Raw genomic sequence first — 21,596 nt, forward strand, 5'->3', positions numbered from 1 at the left:
ATTCTCAATTGTATTATACATCACTTTTTATTCTTCTTCTAATGTCATAAAAAATCAATTATACAAGTTTAATTAATTTCATTATGAAAATCTAAAGGATAAAATATATGATTTTACTTCTTAAACTTAGATGCAAAATTCAAATTCATTTTTATCTTAAACTTTGATACATTTTGGTTCTTAAATTTAAAAAATAAATAGATATGGTTCTCTTAACCGACGACGTTAAATTTGTTTACCTGTTATATGACATTCCAAACATTTGAGTTGAAACATAACAAACATTATTAACAATTCAAATGCTAACAAGAAATTTCATTTGACATGTAAATATTTGTTAACTCAGTTAAGTTAAGAAGACTATATCCATTCATTTAAGTTTAAAGACTAAAATTATATTTAATCTAAATTTAAAATATTCATTTCATTTCATGAATACTCGAAAAGACAATGAGGTTAGCTAAGTAAATGTCTCACTTTTGAACTTAATTTTCAAAGTAAAAATTCATCTCATCTCCATCTTCATTTATAATAAATTTGAAATTTCATTTTTAATTTTTTCTTTTAATGTCAAATATTAATAAAGAAATTACAATTATATAAATATCAATATCAAATCATATTATTTAAATAACAACGAGATGCTAATAATGTAAAAAGAATTAAATTTACACCTTATAAAGAAGTTAAAAAAAACTTAACATAAATATTTTAAATTGTTAAAAAGTGGAGTTTGCATCTATTTATATATTATATATTATAAATTAATTTTATCTCTAATCGATGTGAGACTTTCAACTCAAGACATATATGTTTCAAATGGATGATCTGATAATTGGTGAAACAATAGACCCAACAAATAACAAACTTCACTAGGATAACCTTTAACCTATGACTCTGGTACCATGAGAGAAATATATTGAAGATAAGATAATAATATATTAATATGATAGTAATAATATACATATATAACAAATGTTAGCACTAGTACAAAAACAATGTATAACGTCACGCGTTTAACGTCCAATCACTGAATAGCTAACGTTAAACATGACCGGTGGCATTTTTATAAATAAATGTAATTATTAAACGTCGTTTAGAATTGTAATTCGACGTAAAAGGATATAAAACGTCGAATGCCCCAGCGTTGGACGACAAAATGTTAGTGAATTCAATACAAATTTGAGCGGGAGATTGAAAATTCATTCACTTTATCTTAGCACGCAACACCCTTTCTCTTCTCAAACTTTTCTCGAACGAAGTTTGACGACCATCACATGTAATCTTTTTTTCATTTGATACAAATGCATTTTATGTATGATTTTCGTTTGTTTTGACCGATTTCGTGTTTTTGTTCTTCATAGGCGCATTCTGATTTCTTTGTCATCGATGACGACATTTTATTCCTACGAACCCACCTTTTGAAGGTTAGTTTTCATTTTCGCTTTGAAAAAATTATTTGTTGAACTTGTTTGTTGTTGTTTGGTTGAACTTGTTTGTTGTTATTGTTTGATTGAACTTGTTTGTTGTTGGTTATTGTTGTTTGTTGTTGATACTAAATTCATAGTTTTTGCTTTATAAAATACCAAAAACTGAAATTTGTTATTTTTATGTTTTTCAAGTCTTGTAGAGCTATGTAAAAAAGGATCACAATTAATTAAAAAAAATAAAAAAAAATTGATTAATATAGTATATTGACAAAATTCGACGTTAATTTAGTGTCTCCTAATATGACGTCGTTCGCGAATTCGCAGTTAAAAGCCCAAAATATTCGACGTTGTATGCGATTTTTGTACTACACTAGTAAAAAATACACTTTTTAACTCGCCCAATAGACTTGGATTTATGGAAAACCGAAGGCTATCAAAATGCGATGACATTGTCGTAATTAAACTGAACTTATAGACATCGGTTCCCTCTCACCCAAAGCACAAAAGAGATATGACCTCGATTAACAAGGCACCCGAGGTAGAAAGACTTGCACCAGTCAGACCTAAGACATCGGTTGGCCTAGGAACCGAGGTCGTTGGTCCTTCATATTTTCTCGCGGCGTTCCTCTTCCATCTCCCATTTCCCTTTTCTTTTTCTTGTTTATCTTTCTTCTCTGTGCTCCAACCTTAATGTGTTTCCGTCTGCAGCCAGAACACAACAACCACCACCAGGAGATGGGTGTGGGTGGAACTGCATATTTTTTCTACAAGGAGGCTCAACGACTAAGTTACGTGGCTCGCTCCGCCTTCAAACTTCTTCAGATTCAGGTTTGCGCTCCCGATCTCGATGTATATATGCGGTGCGCCTTCATCACCTCCAAGGGATCCGGGTGCAGCCACGGCCGGACTCAGATCTCGTGCCGCCCGACCACCACACGACTCGCAATGCTCACCGCCGTCGTCGTGTTCAACAGTGTAGAGGCTGGTGGAGAACAGGAAGAAGAATACTAGGCGGGAGAAGCGGAAGCCAAGGACGAGACTGATGAGGCAACAGAGACCGTGGATTACCAAGAGATTCAAATGACTGGATCAAGGAGAAGGGCAACTCGGTCTTTGTCGTTCGGAGAACCTAGGCCAATGGAGCAGGTTTTGGCAGAGAAAGGGCAAGATTGGAGAAAGAGCATGAAGATTAAGGAGACAGGTGCAGGTGATGCCTTTGTGAAAGTAGAATAAAAACCCTAGCGGCCCCATTCCTTTCTTTCCCTCTATGTTCCGCCTTCTATTTTCACCTTTCACCTCACCACCATGTACCAACCTTTCTCTTTCTCTCTTCTTCTTCTTCTTGATTTTTGTTTTTCAATTTTTTTTTCTTTTTTTTTCAGGCTGGGTTGAATGTGGGGAACGAGAGAATGGGTAAGGTGTCGCCGAAGGAGAAGACTCGGAGGGTTAAGGCAAGGAGGCAGTCACGGAGCTCTGGGAACAAGTACTTGAGTCGGGGACTCTTGCTCAGCTTCGCTGCTCCAAGCTTTCGGAATCCAAGCTCGAGTCTCTCCCATGGAATTGTTGGTATGTTTCAATCCAAGACTTTCAATCCGTCGTCAAACAGGAGAAAAACTTTCAATCTGAGAGCATGAAACTGATCCAAACCTTAGAAACATTGAACTTGAGGGAACATTCGAATAGATAAAGGAGACAAGTAATATGGTAAAAGATTTACTTTTGACTGTTTCAATGTTTGCCCCTCCCAAATCCACCCTGGGTGTTCCTGGTGCCCCTGCTCCACCTGGAAGCAACTTCAAGACCAAGCTGTGTGAGAATTTTGCAAAAGGGTCTTGCACCACGCATTTGAAGTGGTCGACATCTAGCTGGGTTGAGTTTTATAATTTATTAAAGCAATCGATCTTTGAGTATGTTTTGAAGTCGTTAAATATTACATAAACTTCATTTCAATTTTTACCTATTGAAAATATGTATGCTCTTGGAGGAATGGAGGAATATGACCCATTGAAAAAAAAAACCACTTATTGCCTCGGTTGAACTCTAAAACGAGGCATAAAACCCTCCTCTACTACCTCGGTTTACCAACAACTGAGGCCAAAAGTTTGGCGAAACACTCTCTACTGCCTCGGTTGCATTTGAACCGAGGCAAAAGCATACATCTTTTTTCCTCAGTTCAGAACCGAGGCAAAAAGCCTACCACTTTTTGTCTCGCCTGTATATACCTGAGTTGCAGAACCGCTGCGGAAAGGCAAAAATAACCGATGTCGTTTCTCTTTACTGTACTAGTGCTAGTGCTAGTGTAGCCATACATAATCCTATGATTATGGCTATTGTTTCGGAGTGTAGGGTCGAGGTCAACGATCCAATGTTCAGTAGGTTATCTAAGGGTATAAATGTTGTCTTCAAGTCCAAGTCCTTTCGTTCGTTCTAAAAGTTAGGAGAATATTGGCTAAAGACACTCTAATGACAAAATCAACTCAACGTTTGATAGTTCAGATATTAATGGTGCAATAAATGCATATTACTTATCTCCTTACCTCAAACCTATATTTATAAATTTTGGAGTGGACTTTTGATTAATTTATAGTCGAATTGTTGGTAATCACACTTTATCTTTTAAGTTATTCAGTATTAACGTTAATCGTCTTGACCATTGATTGATTAGTCTAACTCCTCAACCATGTGATCTTAATAGTGATTTGTTTGTATGTCTCCATAACAACTAATCGTCCTATATATGACTGACCGAACGATCATAGAATATATACTTAACATAAATACCTCCCAATAAAAACATATAAAGAAAAGAAAATGAAACTGGAAAATATATTTTTATCATCATCCTCACACTTAAATTAAAAAAATTAGATATTATTTATATTCACACTCCTATCCAATTAATTAAAAAAAATCCCATATAGAAAAAGAAAAGTTTTCTTAATCAAAGAAAGTAGTTAGATACAATAAATGTTAACCTGTAAACATAACTTCCTCCCCGTCTAAGATTTTCAAATTAGAAACTAAACTCAGAATTCGGTACAAGTCTCAATAAGGATAACGTGGAATTCGGTACCCTAGTCGGTGACGCGCCCTTGATATTCTTGTTGGAAAATGCTCTAGCTTTGGATGTAATGTAACACAAGGAAAAACCATGGAAATGATTGATAGATCTGATAATTCATGTGCCTTCAAAACAAAACTTGTTCTGTAGTACCTATTGAAGAGAAAACATGTAACAAAAACAACATTAAATTATATAATTATTTTGATGGTGAAGGCATTGGCTTATTGGTACATGAGCAACAAAAAAGGGTTAGAGACGAGGACAGTGAGCTGAGGATGGAGTGGAGGAGAACCAAAAAAAGTTTTAGTAAAGAGTTTGGACCATTGCTTGCATCTCTTACAAATGGAGAATACAAACTACTCATTAAAAATATTACAATCTTTCTTACTTTTCTATCTTGCATGTGGAAATTGTGTCGTAATTTTTAGAAGTAGATACATCTTAAATGCTAATTGCGTCACTTCACAATTTTTTAAATTTGATAGACTAACATACCTTTTCAATTTTTAATTAACTTTAGTTATTCTATGTATCAATTAAATAAATTAACGCACGGCATTCCATTTAAAGATAGGGTCCTTGATTCAATTCGGAATGGGTCATAAAAGTGATATAAACAATACTTTTTTTAAAGCATAAACAACATATACTATATATTTAGACATGTGACTTTATCATATTTTGAATTTTATATAAGACCATCCATTTGATAATGCATTACATGTACGAACGGATGAAATCGATTGGGTGAGTTTATCTTCTGTTTTAATTCTTTTGTTCTCTTTCAAAACCATGGAATTAGTTAATTACTATGGAAGAACTGAAACCAAATCAAAGGATTAAATAAGTAACACTTGATTACGTTATGAAGATTCACCCTTAAATTTAATGACAATGGAAAGCAGAGATTCAAAGTTTAATTTTCAAAATTGAATGAAAAATTCAATTTCCAGCGTCATTTTCTTTATTTAAACTATGAAATTTTACCTGTTCATGCACTTTTATGATTTTTGTAATCTTATATATTTATTTTAAGAAACAAATTATGATTTTTTTTCTTCTTCTAGCCATTCACCATCTATCTGTATAATATATGTTGTGGATTTTCATAATACCGCATATATTTATACGTAACATTTTATATGAGTTTTTTTAAGATTAATGTTTTTATTATCTGAATTTGGATGTAAAATTAGAATTTGTTTTACTCTAAAACTTTAATATATTTTAATTTTTAACTTTAAAAAATAATGAATATATTACGTAATATTTTATGAGTTTTTTAAAAATTAACTATGTTTTAATATCTGAATTTTGATGCAAAATTAAAATTTATTTTGGTCTAAAACTTTCATATATTTTAATTTCTAACTTTAAAAAGTAATTAATATAGTTATTTTAACTCAATTATATAAAAAAATATTTTTAAATGATATAAATAATTTAAATGTTAATATAAAATGTGTTTGACACGTCAAAAAAATGAATGTAATTAAGTTAAAAACATTATATTAATTCATTTTTAAAATTTAAAAACTAAAATGTATCAATGTTTTGTATCAAAACGAATTCCAATTTTGTGTAAGTAGACATTAAACTATATTCATTCATTTTTCAAAGTTTGAAGATCAATATATATTAAAATTTTGAACGTGAACAAATTTTAATTTTATGTTAAAATTAAAATTGAAGAATAAAAACACACTTAATTTTTTTATTTATGTAAACTTGACGTGACTTTGTAAAATTGTTTAAGATGCCATGTAGCTTATTCTGTGGTAAACATAGAGATGAGTATTTTTGGGTTTAGATTGGCGTAAGGACCTTGATTATGCTAAATTTGTGATATGGTTAAAATTCGAAAAGCAACGGCTATATTTTAGAGGTAGTGTGATTGGGTTGTGGATTCTCTAAGTATTATTGAATAGAATAGAGAGAAAAGGTAGATAGTGGGGGTATGAACTTTGAGTCTAAGGTTTTATTTGATGTCAATACATGCAGAATATTCATCTTGTCTGCAGAAAATTAGTGATTACGATTCCTCCTTATCGAACCTGGGCCAACAACCCAGCATTCAGCCCACGCTGGATTCCATCCATTTCAGCCATGTCAGCAAACCCACGCCATCTTCCAAAAAATAACTGCTTCTTTACGATATTCAATAATTAAAATCCAAGATTTCGAAATAAATCTTGGGTGATACAAGTAGACAAGTTTTAAACTAAACAAATTTTTCTTATAATCATTTTCTAAATTTGCCACTAATTACTTGTTTGTGTACATGATGTATATATATATATATATATATATAATTTTAAAATACTAAATTAGTTAAAGAAAAATATCATCTTCTCTCAAAGTTTAGGAACCATTGTTGCTGCATCACAAGTTGTTAAATCAGGATTACTAGGAGCAACCTTATTAATATTGTCTTTAACAAATATATCCTTGGATTAATTCTACTATACCAGGAGTACTTTAAAAATCTTTCTTACAGTCATGTAATGTTAAAGTACTTTAATGAGATTTTTTATATAGTTATTCCTCACTCCTTTAAACTTTAAAGTATGTAATAATCTTATGATCATCGTCAAAAAAAAAAAAAGATTATAATATTGTATTTAAATAAATCCTACGTCCAAAACAAAAAAAAAATCATAAACTTTACCCTTAGAAACTAGTAGTATAGATCGAATGTGTAACAAAAGTAAAAAAAATACATAGAGATCCTATTTTTATACAAATTACATTTAGAAATAATATATTATAAAACAATTTCCAGCCAACCAACTATCTATGAGGAAAAATATGTAACTTTTATTATTAAAAATTGATATTTTTAATACATGTAAAATATATATATATATATATATATATATTGTTTTTTGTTACACTTTTTGCAACTTATTCAACATGTCACATCAGTAATATATACCACATCAAAGATCACGTGACAGTCACATGGCAACATATATGTCATTCTATGAATAGGACTTAAATAGATATATTACTGGGCAAAACAATGTCAAGTATAGACAATGAGGTAATTGAGATTTGATATTTTGTTGATTCTGACATAATATTTTGTGGAAAAAATAAACGTTTTATGATAAAGACTAAAAAGGATATTTATTTTATGTGTAGGCCAACCTATTACATGAATAACTAACAGTGTAGCTATGGCACGAGGAAAAGGATGATGATGCTTCAGCCCATCTTTCAGTTGAATTGGAACAAGAGAAAATGATAAAAAAAACAGTGATAATTACTGTATGATCCACTTGTACCACTTGTGTATGTATATATAATAGTTTGGAAGTCCAAAGACTTTGATTCCGCTGTAGCACTTTTTTGAAACCTACATGAGTAGGTTCACCTGTCAAATTTTCCCGGCGTCGACCCGCTGCATATTTTTCCACAAAATTTTTCTTTCTTATCACTTTTCTTTACACTTAAAAAAACAAAAGGAAACAGCGGCTGTTTGGTTGGAGAATTTTTGTATGACTCCAATATCTTGTCGAATATTTAAATATATAAAGAGATTGAGTTTTTGTATGTGAATTTTATGGCAAGAATTGTAAATAGAGAGTATATAAATGAAAAGAAGAAAGATGAGGAGGTTTAAAGTGTATAAAAATGAAGAATTTGACTGTGAGATGAATAACATGTGTTTAGTAGAGTGGTATGTAAAAGAAGGAAAAGAAAGTGTTAACAATGGATGTGAATCTTGGAATGGCATTTCAATTATTGTCCTAAAGGAATTGAGAGAAAGGAAAGAAGATGGAAATGGATGTGCATGAGGTTGGAATAAATTCTCCATAATAATAATAATTTCACTATCACTACTCCCCCTTTAACTGCACAGCACAGCACACCACTGCATAAGCCTACCCACTGAAGGCTTACTTAGAATGCATGGATCCGATGGCTATTCGGTGGGATGAGTTCATCTGACTGTTAAGCCGTAGGTGGGGTTAAAGAGATATGGGATTCTGTAGGAGATTTGCAGCCTACCACATAACAACTACCCCATATAGTCTTACATCCCTTGGATATGTTCCTCTCAATAATTCATAGGAATCACGTAAAGATGGGCCAAAAAGACTAGATACAAAAAATAAACGTGTATGCAAATGCGAATGTATATACTGTTCTTATTGTTACTAGGCTAAAATAAGTTTTTAATTCTTAATCTTAGACTATAAATTGAAATTTGTTTTCTTTCCTACTTTAAAATTGGTTCAATATAGCCATTGAAATCTAAGAACCGCAACTATATTTTAGGTGTTAAATGATGTTTCAGATTAATTATTAGATTCAATATAATCATATTTTTTAGTTTACCATTTAACTTATTCTAATTTAAACATAAATATGAAACACAGTTTAACTCAATTTAACTTACAAAAAAAAAATAAGTTAATGTTATTAGATTAAAAAAATTATATTAGTTCAATTTTTAAGTTGAAGAAAAAAAAAATTAATTAAAGTTCGATAAGTTAAATTAAAACATATTTAAACATTGTTATTATTATTACTGATTATTACCCATCTTTCCCACAGTTTCTAAGAATAACAAGCCAAGGCTGTACGCATTTTTATCACATCTTCCAGTAAATTCTTTCATTTAGAATCCCTTGTCAAGAAATCCATTACCAGGGAACCAGAACTGGCATTTATGTCCCACTCAATAGCTCTTACAACCAGTATATAAAGCTTCACAACACAACCAACACACTCACCATCTTTACTCTCAACCTATCCTAAAACCTTTACTATACCAATAACAACTCACTTCTCGCCTCATACTTCAATTATTCACATAATTCTTCTTCAAGGGTAAATTTCTTGCTTCTATGCTTGTCATTCGCATTTTAAATCATTTCTTACACGCGGATGTTATGTGTTAGTTTCTTTGTTATGCAGTGCTGTGGAACCTTATGGTTCAACTCCTATGAATAGATTGAGTAGAGCATAAAAATTGACAAGATTGTTATGCTATCTTGACAGAGTATTCTATCACTAACACAGTACTTTCTAATGCAAATTAACCTATATGTGGATAAAAAATTGCATGCCTTTTATAGTAGTTAGGGTCATAACTCACAATGCATAAAACAAGGACTGTGTGGAGGCTGCATGCATACACAGCCCTTATTATCTGGTTACACTGAATGATGGAACAAATAATTATTGTTTACGAGTTCAATTGAACATATTGATCAGGAAAATGAGCTGGTCTGGAGGAGATTGGATGTGTGGTGTTTGCCAGCACATAAATTTCAAGAAGAGGGAAGCATGCCAGAGTTGTGGATACCCCAAGTATGGAGGACCTGACCCTTCAACCTACAGATACAACAGGACTGAAGCTTTGGCAGGGGACTGGTTCTGCAACTGTGGAGGTCACAACTATGCCAGTCGATCAAACTGCTACAGATGTGGTGCAATGAAAGATGATTATCCTTCAGGATATGCCAACAACTCTGGAGGGTATGGATCTGACACTTTCCCCCCAGGATGGAAGAGTGGAGACTGGCTTTGCCCAAGGTCTTTTCACATTATCCTCATATTTTCAGTATTCGGAATAGTGTCTCTATTTTGTTCCACATTGTCATCGTATTTTCAGCTGTTTCAGTTCAGTAAAGAGCCTGCATTTAATTGCATCTACAAACACTAACTACATGCCACCTACATGTCCAACTAGTCCAAATAAAAATGGGGTTAACCCTATTAATACGATCATTGGTGCGTGTATTAATGTATTTCAAGTTGGTTGGTAGGTACAATTACTTAAATGCACCAATAATCTATGATAGACTTTTTAACTTCATTTTACTTAGGTTGAGTTGGACGATCCATCCAACTATCATAAAATCAGAACAATGTAATTTAATAACATGTGACTGATGTACACACTAGCTGCATTGTATCGAAGGTACGGTCTCTTTTTCTTTCTCCCAAAGAAAGAGAGAATCATACTCAACGTTGCACATAGGCATGTAGAGTGACACGATCATTACAGTACGGATGGTGGCCAGTGTTATTTCGTTGCATTCATCAAACAAAATATGAAATATGATAGAAATAATTTTGTCCTAAAAGATATCTTTCTCATTCAAAGTATTTCATCTTTATTTTTTCTTTTTCTAATATAACAGACATGGATGTGGAGTGCACAACTATGCCAGCAGGACAGAATGCTATAAATGCAAAATGCCAAGGGATTTTGGTGAGAACAGTTTAGTGTTCTGAGGTTTCATCTGTTCTTTTTGAAAAATATGGTCAAGATGTTTCTAAAACATACTATTAAACCTAAAGCCTAATGACATTTTTTTTACTTTTCTTTCAGGTGGTGCAGATTGAAAGAAGAAACTTCACACAAGACCTGCAATATAATTGATTTTTCCCTTGGCGTCTTTCTTATCCTAACAATACTCTATCTTGTTTTCCCTATGTCAAGTCAAGTTCTAGATAAATCATGGATGAAGACCTCTGTTAGAATCATAGCAATGTTTTTTCATTAGGAAGGAATATGGTATCCGGCTGTCATTGTTTCTTGCTAGATATGTACTGACAAGAAGGTTATGAAATCCATACACTTTATTTTCCATACTCGTTACTGACATAATTAAGCTTTAGGACCTAATATTAACCCTTCCTCGCCAAACTTTCCCTTGTTATCTTCACCAATTCAAATGCAAGTGTTCATGGATACTTTTGTCAGTATTTTTCACAAACAGTGTGTGTGTGAAAGAGAGTGGAAAGGCGAGAGTGAGACATTGTGTGCTTGTGGGGAACATCTGCTTTGTTCAGTTGCCACTGTTGGGGCGGTCCAAAGAATGCTTTTCATAATTCATACATCAGACTGAGAAATCAGACCCAAGTCATGAATCACTATGAGCACCAGACTCTACAACACTAAGGGAAATCAATGAGTTTACCACCTAAATGAAGAGCTCAAGATATAGCTCTCAGAGCTTCCAAACATGTATAAGTTCTGAGCAAGGAAATAATTAAACATGCAAGAATCTAATGCAGCATACAAAAGCATACATGATTGAACTAAACTTCAAACAGACCAAACATAATTATTTATACTAATTAATTGTAGCTTAGGCATGAGTACTGTCTTGATTGCTAACTGAGCACTAAAACAGGGAAGGAATTCTAAATTTCAAATCATGATAGTGGTTGATTATGTTTCTGTAGGCTTCACTGACTTAATAGCAACTTTAGAAAGTGGAGGTTGACTAAAAAGCATATATATGTTCTTTGTTTGTCACTGTGCCCCGTTATAAAATATTCTGGGCTTTCATTAAGCTAGCTTTTGGTTTATATGCTTTGAAGATGTTAAGATAGGACCCCACTTTTAATGAACTAGTTCCCCCAGCATATTGCAAGGATCCAAAGTGTTGGACAATCTATCTGAATTAATGCAGTGGCTGCTTTTCCTTTCTGGTATCCTCATCTAGGAAAAAGACGCACCAGATTAAGGAAGTAATACTATTTGTGGCACAGGATTTATAAACAATTACTTTCTCAAGGTTCCTTATCTTGTTGGAGCACATTAGATGATGCAAAATAATGAAAGGATTAAAGGATTTTCTTAACTAAAGAAAAAGACCTAAAGAATCACTTTCAAGAGGCATCTAAAATCTACAATGTTACATTTCTTAACTATGTTTTGTACTTTGCCAAAAAAATTAACTTTATTAGAAAGTTTAAGTATGAACTGAAACTGATATCATATGTATAAACCACTCATAACTCAAAAAAGTGGTTCAACCCATGACATTTTCCAAACATACTAATAGGCTTAAATTTCTTAGAACAATTGGGTAATGCATATTCGTTTGTTTCGGTGCATTTAAGCTGTCATGAGTGACTTCACCCCAGGTGTCTACGAACTGATAAAGGCTCTCTTTTATTTTTCTAATTTACAATTATTATCTTTTTTCCTCCAGTACCTTCATAGACTTTTATTTTCTACTTTGGTCCATCATGATTTTTCATCCATCCTCAATCTCTCCCAAATTAATATTAAGATGAGGTATGAAAGAAGTTAGAATTATGAAAATATATAGCTTCTAAGAGTCTTTTCATCTTATTTTAATTAATTGTTTTAAGTTTCATATACTCTAGGATATTTTGACTTAATCCGCCAACTTTTTATATAATGATAATAATATTAATATATATATCTAAATCGATCAATATTGTCATGACAAATAATTAAATAAGCATATCACTATTCTTTGTTAAGTAAGCTTTCATATAATTTTATATATAGACATGCAGATGTAGACTAGTTTTATTAGAAAGTGGGTTTTAAGGTCTAACTCATCCTCACAAACCGACTTGTAAGGTGAAGTTTGCACCTCACTTATATATTATAAATTAGCCTTATCTGTAGTTGACGTGGGACTTCCAACAAGTTTTTCTGATTTTTCTTGTTGCAATGAAGAATCACCCAAAAAGTAATTCTCTTTAGACAATTTTTGTCATAAAAATGTAAGAAGAACATACCTTACTATTCATGCAACTTCCTCCTATATTACTTATTTTTTTATCATTTTTACGATGTTCCTAAAATCCCTTGTCCTTCTTGTATTCCTTAGTGAGTGCACTTGCATTCATGTTTGTCCTTGTTATATACATCGCAATCTCTTAAATTTTTAATCTTCAAGCTATGTTATGTCAAACAACCCCTAACAATATGTTATACTAAAATCTCATTAGAAAGATTTATGTGAATATTGAACATTATATATTATATTAGGTAATCAGGCATTGTGTTAGCTATAATTTAGGTATTATTATAATTTGTATAGATGATCATTCCTTTAATAGATGAGGAATTATAGGATCTTTATATATATATATATGGGTCTGCTAACGCGCGTACATCTATTTTTCAGTTGGTATATTTTAGCAATGTGTACCGAGTTTTAGTAGACAAAAATACCCTTATATATCATGGATTCTTAGTTTTAAGCTTAATGGTATTTTAATAATTTCATTCTCAAAACTAAAAAAAACAGGAAACTCTCAAACTTTTACTCACCTCTCTCATTCCTCTCGACCCTTCCTTTTTCGTTTCTCTCACCCTACTATAGCCCTAAGTGAAAAAGTCAGAAACATTCGTCGTTAAACAATTTGTCTTTGTAAAGAGTTGAGTCATTGACATATTCGTCTTCAAGCAAAAGTTCATTCAAGATCTCTTCAATTTCATCATTTTGACTAACCTCTCTAATTTCATCATCTGCAGATGTTGAATCATCATCTCTAAAAAAAACCCTCTAGGCCAATTACCAATTCTTTCCTATGTCATTATACTTGTGAAAATTAGATAAGACAAAAATTATAAAATGAAAATTCATTATAAAATCATTTATTTAAGAAATTGTTTAACTGCAAGTGTTTCTGATTTGTTCCACACCAATTACCAATTTCTTTGGATGTCAGTATGCTTGTGAAAATTATATAAAATTAGATAAGACAAAAATTATAAAATGAAAACTCATTATAAAATCATTTTTTTAAGAAATTGTTTAACAGCGAGTGTTTTTTATTTTTTCCAGGCCAATTACCAATTCCTTCATATGTCATTATGCTTGTGAAAATTAGATAAAATTAGATAAGACAAAAATTATAAAATGAAAACTCATTATAAAATCATTTTTTGTAAGAAATTGTTTAACCGCGAGTGTTTCTGATTTTTTTTTCAGTTGGGGCTACAACTGTTGGAATGAGAGAGATTAAAAAGAAAGGGTTGTGAGGAATGAGAGAGGTGAGTAAGGGTTTGGAGATTTATTTTTTTTTTAGTTTTGAAAATAAAAATTATTAAAAACCTTAAAACTTAGAATCCATGATATATAAGGATATTTTTGTCCACTAAAACCTGGTACACATTGCTAAACAGGCGTACGCGCGTTAGCAAACCCCATATATATATATATGATAACTACTTTTTGAAATAATACATCAGAATTGTTCTTTTAACCTTGATTCATTAATGTCTAGTCTCACTCGGCGTAAGGGAGTTAGTAAGGGAGTTAGTGGAGGTCTAACATCGACTAAAGATAAGATCAATTTAAAGTATATAAGTGGATACAAACCTCACCTTACAAGTTGATTTTGTGGGGTTGAGTTAGATTTAAAGTTCATTTCTTAACATTATTAACAACTTTTTTTCTTGAATTTCATAAACAAGTTGCATTCAGATAAAAATAATCGAGAACTATCCTATTCATTGTATCAAAATCATGTTTCATGTTCGTGGTATTAACTAATAAAATGTAAGTGGTGGAAAATACTTTCTATTGGTTCATTTAAATTTTCAAACTATTGAGGGTAGTTGAATATTGGAATTATAAGATGTGAGATTGAAATTGGAAAAATCTAATGAAAATTTTAAAAATAGTTAGTTAAGTGTTACAATTTATAATTTGACACAAGTTATAAAAAGTTTATGACAATTACCTTAAGTATATTAAGATAAATGTCAACATCTGTAAGATGTGACATGTTTATGAAACTAGTATTTTGACCCGTGAGTCGCAAGATTTTTTTTTAAAATGTTTTAATATTTATAAAAATATATTTTATTATATAAGAAATAATAAAATGTATTTTATTTAGAATAATAATACTAATTAAAATAATGAATAATAAAATATTATGATAAGTTTGTTTATAACAACATAAATTGTTTTTAAATATATTTATCTATGATTTAATATAAAGTAATATGTTGAATTTTAAATAAATTAATAAATTTGGTATATAAATAAATAATTGTTAAATTAAATGACCTCAATTTTTATTTTTTTAATTTATTTTTAATAAAAATCAACTTAAATTATCATTAAATAGATTATATACACACCTTTCCAAATTATTATTGACATTTATAATTTAAAATAACTGGAACAATTAAAATCACATGATATAAAATAATTTATATTTTTTGTTTTTATTATAAAAATAACTATATATAGTTGATCACGTGTGCATTATAAATTTAAGTTCATCCCTATAAGTGATTTACTTTAACTATTATTTATTATCATTCACAAAAACATAGATACATGTCAATAGATATATGTGAAGTTGTCTTTTTTGAATAAACCAAATATAGATATTTTGTTATAAATGTTTTTACTTATAATTATAGTAATTAAAATAACATAATTGTCAAAATCATTTACTTGCAACTTTGTTTTATTAAAAATATTATAAGTAAACATATTTTCAATTTAACCCGAATATTTAATGTATTAAAAATCTTTTATACAACTATTCATTTTGAATTTTGCCGTCTTCATTTAATTGAAGGTATGTTTGAATTTACAATTTTTTGGTGCAACTCAAAATAATTTTTCTGTGCAATTTGGAAGTCGAGTGTCAAAGGTGTACAACTTTGTAAGTTTTCTATGATTAAAAAAAAAATATCAATCACTTAGACTATACATCACATCTTGATTCCTTTATGACAATAACCCAAAGTTAGTCTAAAATCATCTCCCACACAACAATTTTACCATCAAGTAATTTATCATTGTTTTTTTAGCTTTCATAATATATTTGAAGTTCAATAAAATTCCTCAAAACATAATTTTTCATAATGTATAATCAATTTGGTTTTCATAAATATTGTAACTAAGTAAAATTAAAACTATAATAATTCATCCATTAAAAAAAATTCTACATTAATTTTAAAAAAAACTATATATTTCTTTTGTGCAAAAATATCTACGTTTTGTTTTATTTTATTATTTTAGTAAAAAGAATCGATAATACGTTAAATGATTTTTTTTATATATATAATCAAAGTTAGTAAGAGAATTTATAAATGAAATATTAACGTTAAAGTTTATAATTAAAAACTAATTTTAATAATTCATAAAAAATATTTATTTTTATAATATTTAAAAAATTGTAATTAAAGTTTTATATTTTTTTTTCTAAATGTTTTTTCATAAAATTTGTAATTAAAATTATAAAAAATTTACTCACGTGTATTTTTTATTATAAATTTGTTTAATAAAAACATATTTCTTTGTGTTTAAAATATTTTTTTAATAAATTAAAGCATTTTTTATATTTTTAAAAATATTTATTAAATTTTGATATATTAATTAAAATATCACGACTAAAAATATAATTATGTATTTATCATTTAACTTTATTTCTAATATATATATATATATATATATATATATATATATATTAATATAATGTTATCTAAAATCTATCCTAAATAAAATTTTAAATATTTGTGAATTATTTTTTAAATGATATTTGATGAATTATTTTGTTATAGATGGGATAGTGAGTTAACATTATTTCGATTTGACTGTTGTCATTCTTAATTGAAACCATTATAAAAAATTTCTTTTTGAAATTCTTTTCAACAACATACACCATACATGTTCATAATCAACTTATAATCCATCAAGCCTTACAAATTCATAATAAATATACATAAAACTTATGACAAAATAACTCAAATAATTAATATTAAAAAATCACAGAAAATATACATTAGGTTAAGAGTGACACACACCCTTTTGTAAGAAAGAGTACTTGATGTAATACATTTCATATTCAACAATTTAAGATTAAAATTATTTCAAATCTACAATAAAAAGTGACACTCTAAGAAAATTGAAAATATAATATCTCTGCATAAAAAATTTCTTACTTGATAGGGTTAAATATGTTAAATATGTTTTTGGTCCCTTAACTTTCAACGAAAATTGGAATTAGTTCCTCTTCAAAACTTTGACCTAATTTAGTCCCCATTCAAGTGCGTTTCATGATAGCTTTTGACACATTTTTGCTCCAATGTTCATTGATAAATGCGTTTAAAACATCAAATAAAGTTAACAAAATTTGGTTAAAAGGACTAAATTCATACATTTCTAAAGTTTGGAAACTTAATTAGTTCAAAATTTTAAAGAGGAACTATATTTAACCCTACTTGATACATGGAAAACTTATAATTTTATTAAAATTATTTTATTTTAAAAATAATAAATCATAATCAATACTATTTTTTAAATATAGATCAAAACAATATTTCGAGTTATAATATTTAAAAAATATATTATTATTTTTTTAAATATAACATAATTTTGTAAAGCAAGCATTCTTCTAAATCCTGTCACCAAAATTAGATGAAGGACATATTTCATTTTTCTAGATAACTTAAAAAGAAATAGCATTTTTTAGAAGTTTGTTTCAATTGAAAAAAAAATAGTTGAAAACTCATTTCAATATTGCACTAATGTTAAATAAAAATTAAATTTTGTTATAATTGTAATTAAAATAAATAATTTTTATTTTCGAAAGAATCATTTACATTTTATTTTAAGTTTAAACAAATATTTTGATTACAATTTGATATTATTCTTTTCTGATCTGTTTATATAATTTCATTTTGATTTGTTGTTTTTCTTGTTAATCAGTCAATCAGGGTTAGATAGGCGGCTAGGGTTTTGACTTTCTTATGCTACCAAAAGGCTTAAACCTGCATTTGCCTCCCCACATTCCCTTCCTTTCTCTTCTTCGCCCTTTTATTAAATACCGGTGATCAATCCCCTAAAAGATCAAACTTTCATCAACCCCCTAGTTTCTTTCCAACATTCTCATCTGGGTCTTCCCAATTTTTTGATTTCATCTTTCTCCCTCTCAGAAGCTGCCCACAGTCTAGACTCTTACCTTTTCTTTATTGTCTGTTCAGTATTGATCATTCGATTGAATATCAGTGTTTTAAATTTGATAAAGTTATTGATTCAGTTTATTTTGGGCTTGAAACACACTACTGGTTCTCTAAGTCCATTAGCCAAGAATCAAATCAAGATAGAATCAAAATTTGATTGAATTTGATCAAAATTTCGCCATGAGTTTCTCTGACCACATTCCATCTTTTATGATGTCACCGCCGTCATTTTCGACAGACACAGATGCCATTGAAGTGAGGCTTCAATTTCCAATGAACAACGATTTATTGGAGGAACATTCACCGCAGGATCAACCCCCTTTGTTCAAGAGGGCAAGAATTGGTGATAACAATCACTCCTATCCAATGGCATGCCCTCCAAAGATGATTCAGAACCCCAATTTTAATAAGGGAACCAGCCACATTTTCTTCAAGACTCGCATGTGTGCAAAATTCAGAGTTGGGGCTTGTAGGAACGGTGATAATTGCAACTTTGCACATGGAGTTGAGGACATGAGGCAGCCACCCCCGAACTGGCAAGAGCTTGTTGGATTGCGCAATGAGGAGCGGCTACCCTCCGGGAATTGGGATGATGACCAGAAAATTATACAGAAGATGAAGCTGTGCAAGAAGTATTGTAATGGGGACGAATGCCCCTATGGTGATAAGTGTAGTTTTCTTCATGAAGACCCTGCCAAGTTCAGGGATGATTCGGGGAGGTACAGAGAGAGCACAGCTATAAACATCGGAACTAATGGATCTCCCAAGGCATATGGTGATCCTTCAAATTGTTTAGAGAATAATAAGGTTGTCAACACTGGCTTAAATGTTTCCCGCTCGAATGTTAAGTCCACCTATTGGAAAACTAAACTGTGCATCAAATTTGAGACAACAGGGCACTGCCCCTTTGGGGATGACTGTCACTTTGCTCATGGGCAAGCAGGTACTTCGAATCTCCCTTTTTGATTGATTGATTGTTGGTCTTGGTTCTACATTGTTTCATTTGTTCTGTTAGATCATTTTGAAATCAGTTATTGATTTAGACCAGATTTGGTTAAAATTTTCCTTAATCACTTGTAGCAGAAAAAAGTAAGTCGAATTTCTAATTTGTGCAGTTTGTCTTCTATGAATATTGTAGAAAAAAACTATATAAACATAGCTCCTTCTAGGTTATGTCTGGAACTAGAAGATCTATTATGCTGTTGTACTTGTTCATGATCTAATCTCCAAAGAGATTGCTTCCTAAACAAACAAGATACAAAGAGCGTGCTTGATTGAGTGTCATTTGGTCTTTGTGTATGAGCATTGAATATTTCTTGGTGCAACAGATGTTGCTTCTGTTCAAAAGTAATTAAACACTTCTATAGTGTTTAATTAAAATCTTTGTTCACATGTCACATATGCATGGAAACATACATTTTACTATAAACCCTCGTTAGGAATTTTCTGTGATAGAAATGTCCTAGATTTTCTCTATAATTAAGTAGTTGACCATCTATTTTGTAATGCATTAAAATTAAAATACAAAGAGTGCACTTGACTGAAGTTTATAGTAGTTTGGTTTGGCATACTTTGTGAAAAAAAATCCCGAGTGTTAACAACAATGCCCATGCTGAAGAATTAAACATGGTGTCATGGCCCACTTGATTATTTATGTCTTTCAAATATATCACAAGATCAGGATATTGCTTCTGCATAATTCTGAACGATCAATTTGCCAGCATCACTTGATTTCTGCTAATGGCTCAGATATTTGATGCCTGGCTCATAAAAAATTTAGATGTACTTTCACTAGGATGTGATAATAACTTTATTTTCTTATTGTGAGCAAAATGTACGTACACTCTAGAAGTACCATGATTTCCTTAGTGTTTTTTTGTTGCAAACCCAGAGCTACAATTTCCTGGTGGACGCAATGAGGCAGAAACTGCAGGTGCCGCTCTAGTTTCAAATAAAGCTACCATTCCAACCTTACCAAGAGCTACACCAATTCTTTCTAATGATGCTCCTCCAAGCCAGAGAGCAAGTGTGCCTCCTGCAAATGAAGAGGAGCAGGGCAAGAAGCATTTACTGAAGTGGAAGGGACCCAAGAAAATCAACCGAATTTATGGTGATTGGCTTGACGATTTACCACTAGGTCACAACTTGCCAGGTAGAGTTGGAATCTGAATTGAAGTCTGTGCTCTTGAAAAGTCTCAACAATTGGATTAGGAGATTGAATTCTTCATTGCAGACAGAATTTTGAAGTGTGATCATTCGTTGATGGTGATCAGTTCATAGATTTATTTGTTCTTACTTATTTTTTCTATCAATTGTTATAGTTTTCTTATTCTAATTAGAGATGTGCAATCTCATTGTACATTGAGGTTTTGATGGATTTAGGACTTTAGCCAAATTTGTGAGAAGAAAACCAAATTCTGAGTTGTGTGCGATCCTGATTCGGGTTCATCAATTGTCAAATTTTCTGGACCGAAATAGTTAAACTATAGTATTCTATTTTTACTCATACATTGAATATGATCATTGGGCCTTTGGTACGTTCTCTTTTTCCACAGTTCCATCTCACCATACGTTGTTCTCGTAGGTTTCAACGTTGGATAAAGCTTATTGCAAATGATCCACACAATTCATAGAAAGAAATGTTGAGAAAACACTTATTGTGTGAATTTTTTGCAAGTTTACTTAAAATAGAAGGGTTGTGTTTTTGTAAGATATGTATCTGCATCGAAATAAAGCTCTGTGACATTCAGGTTTAGCAGTAATTCTATGATTTGTTATCTCTTGTTATGACTGGTTATGTAACCAACATTTTTAAAATGAAAACTAATTAGCAAACTAAAACTAGTTATAAAAGATTGGTTATAATATAGTTATAAAAGGTTGACCTAGCTACTTATTATAGACTTTTTTAAAAGGTTTAGTCTAACCTATGAATCTTTTTAAAAATTTATTTTACTATATCAATATGGACCTAAGTATAGATCAGTTTATTCAATTCAAATCACATCAGCAAGCACAAAAATTATACATACATGTATAATTGTTAAAATAAACTTAACCTAATCCACATACCCAAAAAAACTGCAAGTCGAGTTAGATCATATGTTCTAATTTGAATTGGATTATTTTTAACTCATCGTATTTGACCTAGTCTAAATGGATTTACTGTTAGGAAAATCTGCCTTCACGGATTTGCCTTTGATATCATTCTAAAAGGTCTCTTAACAATGGAGATATGTTATGTGTATATAAACCCATTTATATCAGGTCATTTATAAGATAATAGTTATAATTAAAAAGTTAAAATAATATATATATTTTTAACTTGAATACATATATTATAATTTATACATATATATATATATATATATATATA

At 30.5% G+C, this 21,596-nt stretch overlaps 2 protein-coding genes across 3 annotated transcripts; both read left to right on the forward strand.

Annotated features, from left to right (window-relative positions):
- Positions 1-9,212: 9,212 nt before the first annotated feature.
- LOC108324520 (uncharacterized) lies at positions 9,213-12,538 on the forward strand. 2 transcript variants are annotated; one of them, XM_052871651.1, is made up of 4 exons: positions 9,213-9,333; positions 9,721-10,041; positions 10,653-10,732; positions 10,844-12,538. In XM_052871651.1, the coding sequence occupies exons 2-4, from the start codon at positions 9,725-9,727 to the stop codon at positions 10,855-10,857; spliced, it is 411 nt and encodes a 136-aa protein (XP_052727611.1). In that variant the 5' UTR covers positions 9,213-9,333; positions 9,721-9,724; the 3' UTR covers positions 10,858-12,538. The 2 variants fall into 2 exon arrangements, with proteins under 2 accessions (XP_052727611.1, XP_017412953.1); XM_017557464.2 differs by having other exon boundaries at positions 9,227-9,333; positions 10,653-10,723; positions 10,844-12,537.
- A 5,443-nt stretch (positions 12,539-17,981) lies between these two features.
- LOC108324511 (zinc finger CCCH domain-containing protein 39) lies at positions 17,982-20,757 on the forward strand. The gene is made up of 2 exons (XM_017557456.2): positions 17,982-19,163; positions 20,112-20,757. Exons 1-2 carry the CDS (start codon positions 18,401-18,403, stop codon positions 20,387-20,389), a joined length of 1,041 nt encoding a protein of 346 aa, XP_017412945.1. The 5' UTR covers positions 17,982-18,400; the 3' UTR covers positions 20,390-20,757.
- The last annotated feature ends 839 nt before the right edge of the window (positions 20,758-21,596 follow it).

This window comes from Vigna angularis, chromosome 1 (genome assembly GCF_016808095.1).
Source record: "Vigna angularis cultivar LongXiaoDou No.4 chromosome 1, ASM1680809v1, whole genome shotgun sequence".
NCBI classification, from domain to species: Eukaryota; Viridiplantae; Streptophyta; class Magnoliopsida; order Fabales; family Fabaceae; genus Vigna; species Vigna angularis.

Coding starts and splice junctions, on each gene's coding strand:
- LOC108324520 (XM_052871651.1), top strand. CDS start 9,725: ATGAGCTGGTCTGGAGGAGATTGGATGTGTGGTGTTTGCCAGCACATA. Junction 10,042..10,652: donor GGAGACTGGCTTTGCCCAAG/GTCTTTTCACAT, acceptor CTAATATAACAG/ACATGGATGTGGAGTGCACA.
- LOC108324511 (XM_017557456.2), top strand. CDS start 18,401: ATGAGTTTCTCTGACCACATTCCATCTTTTATGATGTCACCGCCGTCA. Junction 19,164..20,111: donor CTTTGCTCATGGGCAAGCAG/GTACTTCGAATC, acceptor TTGCAAACCCAG/AGCTACAATTTCCTGGTGGA.